Source organism: Struthio camelus, chromosome 4, assembly GCF_040807025.1.
Source record: "Struthio camelus isolate bStrCam1 chromosome 4, bStrCam1.hap1, whole genome shotgun sequence".
Taxonomy (NCBI): Eukaryota; Metazoa; Chordata; class Aves; order Struthioniformes; family Struthionidae; genus Struthio; species Struthio camelus.
The window spans coordinates 60,950,267-60,956,266 of record NC_090945.1 but is presented as its reverse complement, the minus strand read 5'-3'; the positions used below and the strand labels follow the sequence as shown (position 1 = coordinate 60,956,266).

At 48.7% G+C, this 6,000-nt stretch overlaps 1 protein-coding gene across 1 annotated transcript in view; it reads left to right on the top strand.

Annotated features, from left to right (window-relative positions):
* Positions 1 to 423: 423 nt before the first annotated feature.
* The window catches only part of LIMCH1 (LIM and calponin homology domains 1), a 181,666-nt gene continuing 176,089 nt past the window's right edge, over positions 424 to 6,000 (top strand). The window contains exon 1 of the mRNA XM_068943020.1: positions 424 to 909. Coding sequence (XP_068799121.1) covers positions 814 to 909 — 96 coding nt within the window. The 5' untranslated portion in view covers positions 424 to 813. The remainder of the gene's footprint in view (positions 910 to 6,000) is intronic.

Here is a 6,000-nt window from a genome sequence, read left to right as displayed (position 1 = left end):
GTCTTTGCAGAGGCTTGTTTTCTTCCCTGGCATAAAGAGAAAAGGAATAGGCACAGAGTGTTTCTTAAGCCAGCCACCTTGATGTCTAGCTCACTTGGGAAAGCCGAGGCGCCTCCCAGACGCTGTGCTGACCCTCACCACTTTTTGCAATGCTATAACCACATTTTGAGAGATTTCCCTCAGCAACAGAAAGAAAAGTCTGCCGGGGCATCAGAGGGACCGAGCTAGCGCGGCAGTCCGGCGGCCAGAGCCCGGCCGCGGCCGGGTGCCGGTGCGCGGCGGCCCGCACCTGCGGCGGGGCAGGCACCGCTGGGCACGCGCGGGGCGCTGCGCGGGGCCGCGCCGGGGGCTGCGCGGCGCCCCCCGGCCCCGCCGCGGGCGCAGCGCCGCATGTGATGAGCGCGGCGGGGAGGCGGCGGCGCGGGCATTTGCATGGGCTGAAGGCAAAGCGGCTTCGCCCGTCTGTTTTATTTTTAGCTGGCAGCTCGGCTGGCGTTGCAGACGGGGCGGTGGCAGGCGAGGGAGGACGGGACGACAGCAGCAGCAGCAGCAGCAGCAGCAGCAGCAGCAGCAGCAGCAGCAGCAGCAGCAGCAAGTAGCAGCAGCGAGGTTACCGCAGGCGAGCCGCAGCCAGCTCCGCTGCAAAGCCGCCGCCGCCGCCGCCGCCCCTTCCCCGCCCCCGCTGCTCCGCGGCGGGGAGAAGCAGGCAGCGGCCTCCGGCTGCCCAGCGCCGCCGCTGCGGCTCCCCGAGGGCTGGCGGCTCGCTCCGTGCCTGCGCTGCTGCCGCCGCCGGGGCACGGCAGGGACCTGCAAATGGCCAGTCCCCGGCTAGAGCTGGAAGAAAGTCAGCCTCCGCCCGACTCGCCCCAGCCGGAGCTAGCCTTCACCGAGGCTCAGAAGTGGATCGAGGTAAGATCGCTTGATGGAAGAGGTGCAGGCTGAAAATGTGTGTGTGTGTGTGCGTGCGTGGGTGTGTGTGTGTGTGTCTCACGTAGTTCTTCCATTGGGGACACCCCGTTTGGTGATCTAGTTTATTCCCCCCGCCTCGTCTCAGCGACTGCAGGCATTTTAATTCATCCTGCACCCTCCCGCGAGGCACCGCCGCCCTCCCCGCCGGGCAGCGCGGGTGCGCGCTCTGCACACTGCGGCCCAAGCGCCCCGGCGCAGCGGCGCGGAGCTGCGGCTCGGCGCCCCCGCCCGCCGCTGCCTCCCCGCGCTGCGCGCACATCTCCCCCGCGCTTAATCTCTTAATCGCATTTCGCCCCGCCGGCCCGGGGTTGCGATGAGCGGAGCGGCTGTAAACAGGCGCGGCGCAGGTGCGAGCGGCGCGGGCGCGCAGAGCCGCGGCACCCCGCGGGGGCGGCACGCACCTCCCGCCCCGCTCCGCCTGCGCCCGCGGGTGGTGGCCGCGGCCGCGCAGGTAACGCTGCGCGGTGCGCGGAGAGGGGCCGCGGGCCGGGGAGGATCGGCATCGGCGTCCCCGTCCCCGGGGCAGGGGGCTCCCGTGGGAGCCCTGCAGCTCCCCTCTGCCGGGGCTCGTCTCAGCTAGCGGCAGAAACGCGGTCTCGCTCTTGGGGCAGGGCGGAAAAAGGGATCTGTGTGCTCGTGCTATAAAATGCGAAGGCAGCCAGGTGGTGGGCGAAATTTAATAGTTAAATATTTTGGCGTGTAACAATAGAGCCCCTTTAAATAGCTCTTCATCTGATTGCTGGTAGAGAACGCGCATGAAGGTGGTATAAACCAAGATATCAGGGTAATAGCTCCCTTCAGCTGCAGGCTTTGAATTTAATCTGCAGCTTCTAGCAAGCCTCGATAGACTGTGCTTTCAACACTGGTTAGGCAAATTGTTATTAAACTTTGTTGTTGTTGTTGTTAATATTCCCTTAAACTCTGGGGAATACTTCAGATAATTCAGTTACAAATTCACTGTATGTCAAGAATAATGGTTTACTCCAGTATCGGCCAAAAAGGTAATGCTGTGTCAGACTCCAGTGAATTTGTACTGACACAGTAAGCTGGCTGGGGTAGGACCACAGACGGAAGAACAATGAGGAACATGAAAAGAAGGGCTTTTGTGTCAATGAAAGGTGAATATATTAGGGAAGAGACAGACTAAAAGAGGAAAAGTGGAATATAAATGAGCACTGGTTGCCTCAGGGAGGTGAATACAGTGGTTTCTATTTATCCTTCCATATAGTACAGGACCAAGAGATAGGCACGTCACTTTGTTATCCATTCAGTACATACAATACCTTGTGACAGGTAGTTCTGCTGCCTGCTAGTGAAGCCAAGAACTCAGTGGCTAAGCAATTCTGTGTAGGTAGGAAGCTGCCAGCAATGACTCCAGGCATGATAATCATTGAGGGAGTATAAGTCTTCCCGTTTAAGAGCAAAAACTTGTGGGTCAGGAGGAAACTTCCCTCTTGGGCAATTTATTCTGCAGTTCACCATGACGGAAGTTCTCCCGCCTGTTCCTGTGAGATCCAGGGCCTGATGAGAAGAGCAGAAGACAACCTTAACTCCTTGTGCCCTCAGTGCAGGCCAGAGAGATCCTTGTGTGTGGGGAAAGTTGTATATACCTTCTTATGCCTATTTTTTTCACTTTTTAAAACTGCTTGCTGTATGAATGACAGAGCTGTAATGTACCTTATGGAACTGTTAATATCTCTGCTCTCCTCTTGTGTGAGGGAGCATTTCAGGAGCCTAGAACATTGCTGTGGCACTAGAGGGATTGCAGGGGAAACATCTGCCTTTCCAGCAGTGCCCAAAGTGGATGCTATTAAGAGGAAGGAGGAAGAAGCTACCTATAATGTGACTAAATGTGACTTAATTTTCCTAACATATTAGATTTCATTTTAATCCCTGTTTGGCTTAAGCTCTGGAGCATGAGGACTATTATTCCTTCAAAAATGTCATCAGCATTGACCATTCTAAATTTAGGTGATTTGGACTGAGCAAATTATGCAGAATGTGACACTTTGGTCCAAAGTTATTGAAAAGCAACATCCATTTAGATGAGAAATATGAGGAATGAATGTTGTAGTTATCATCATTCAGTGAGTCAAGCCCCACCGATTTGGGTGGAAACCAGAACTTGGAAATGGGGGTCGTGCTGTGCCTTGCTACTAGACCCATCTGCTTTGGTTGGCTCTGTAATTTTCTCCAATTAGCTTATTCTTTGGCCTAGAGACATTAGCAAATTTCCAGTGTAATGTCTCTTCCAGCTCAGCTTTGCCCACTTCAAATGTTGTCTTCTCTCTCAAACCAAAATAAAATAAGTAATAATGGTTGTAAACAGGGGCAGTGAAACTCTTTTAGCACGGAGAAGACAGACTAGTGAAGATCTTAACAATGTGTGGCCCTTAAAACTTGTTTTAGGCTGTAAAGTAGTGCCACACAAGGAAATTTTAAGGCAGATATAGATCTAAGAAACTCTGAGCGTGCTGTGCATTTTGATTTCTAAAGAATAAATAAGTTGTGTGACTCACAAGTTGGATTCTCATCTGTTTTAAATACTGATGTGAGTGCTGTCACCATTGTGCAGCACTGATGGGAATCCACCCTGTGGTCTGCAGTGCATTTCTTCTCTGGTGGAGCTGGAAAGGGAAACAGTCCTCCTTTTACAGAAGGGGAGCTAAGACACAAAAGTGATGGATGTCTAAGATCTTCAGAAGGACTGAGGTATATTTCCCTCCCCTGGTCCAAAGGTCTTGGAAGTCCCTCTGTACCCCTTAGGTGCATAACCTTTCACCAGAGCAGGGCTCCTGGGGGCCAGAAGTTTTCTTTTTCCTCTGCCAGAATTACTTCAATCTGGACCATGTAGGGTAGGGGAATCTATTTTGCACTGAAGTTTGGGTGGATTCTCGTAGGGGATCTTTCTCCCTCTGTCTTTCTCCAGGAGCTTTGAACTAGTAGTGCTGAGGGGTTCACCTGAGCAAGAAAAAGGGCCATGGCTCTAATTCTTGCTGCAAAGGCTGCTTATGTTTTTAACAGTTTGTGTGTTTTGTGAGAGTATTTCAAATGGTGACAGATTTGATGTGGTCTCGATGCTGCAGGAGATGGGATTTTGGAATTTTATGGACTTTCTGATTCAACTGAGTCACTTGCTGTAGGAAACCAGAGTTCAGCCATGCTCACGTATTAAATTTTGCATGAATATCAACTGTATTTCCCTCTGTGTAACAGTAAGCCAGGCCTATTATTTCAGTTGAGCTTGCCATGTGCTATTTCAGTGGAGAATGCCGTCTTAATAATAAAATGAACCATATTAGTAGCACTCAGAAGACTTAAAATAAAGACACCAAATGAAAAACCCTGTGAGACTGCTACATCAATCTGCATTATTAAAGGTGCAGTATCTCATTTCAGTTACTGCTTCTCAGTTTCGCTGAAAGACTATATTAGCCTGGTGAAGTATAAGAGTTACTACAGCAAAATAACAAGTCTCATTTAATCTAACGTCCTGTAATCTTAAAATGTCAAGGCTCCCTAGCATGTTTGTTTAAACTAGAATAATGGATGGTAGAAAAATCATCTGTATAAACAGAGTTGTTCTTGCCTCAAAGATTCATAGGAGTAATAACGTTGCATTTAATACCGGTGTAGCTCCTAAGAGTATTGTTATCTCAGAATCACACCTCCTAGCCTTGCCTCTTTATTATGCTATATCCTCCTTGTTGAGAATAGGTTCAATTAGGGATGGCTTTTCCATAGACTTGTATCCCTTAGAAACTTTACCAGCTGATAAGAACACTTTCTTTATAGTTATGTGGTAATAATAAGCAAGTCATGTTTTCTCTGTCCCCTATGTTCAGTATTTGTCTTTCCTGTTCCTTCAAGATGCACATAGGCTGAAAGCAGTAATTTCTAATAAGACCTCTACTTTTCTACCACCTATATTCTCTTAGATAATTCAGTCAGAGGGGTCTGTCGGGTGTTTTTCTTTTTTCCTGGCAAAACATTTTTCTCTGTTAAAACTCTGCTACTTTCAATACTGAAATCTAAGTCAGTAACAGCAGCGATGCTGTTAGCAGGAGAGAAGAGGCCAGATGCGTTACTTAGTGCTTCTGGATGTGTCACATCATACAGCAGAATAGGCACGTCACTTCTGCACCGCCATATCTGTGAAATGGTACCAGTGGTATAAAACCAGGACAGTGACTCAGACAAGTGAACTTCATGTGACTGTCTTGTGTCAGGGATGTGGAAGCAAAACTTCTTTAGCATGTCTCTCCCCGGTGAGGATGGAGTGCTGGAGAGTTGAGGCTTATGGCTCCCAATGCCAAAAATGTAATTTAAAAGGAGATGGAAGTAGTTCATTGACAAAATCTTTTCTAATTGGTGAAGGGACTTGATTGGAAAATTAAGTTTGTTTATATGACCTTCAAAATGTGGTATAACACTGAATGGAGTGCTCTGACCATTTGAGATACATTAGAGATACAGCTGCTCTTGTAAAAACTATTGGTTAACTAACAAATATTTGCTACAGTAGACAATTCCAGAGAAGCCAGTTGAACTGCCTATGAGTGTATGTGAATACAATCATTAAAGTATAGAGGAGTACACAAAGCTTTAAGACTCCGTGATCTTATTAATCAAATATCATAGGAAATTTGGTGAGCTCATCAATTAGCCTCCAAGCAATGCCTGCAGTTCAGATTTCTCAGTGTCTAACCTTTTTTTTTTTTCTTTTACTGGAAGAATGTCTTACCCATATACTTTACATCACGTATTGGGAATGGTCTTACTGGAGTGAACAAGTGTACTTATCAAGGCCACTAGTACTTGAGCTGTTAATCTGTTATGGTAGTTGTTTTGTGCTAGAACTTTGTGCCATGAAGGCATCTCTCACGGGGAAGGGGTCCAGCCTGCAGGAAGGGTGCTACTTGTGATTCTGAATCCACTGAGCAGAGATTCTCAGTTACCTAAGTAGGCTTGGGACCAGGTCTTTGAGCTTTGGAAGAGAGCTTTAGTGGATAGGGTAGGATTCATCTTGCC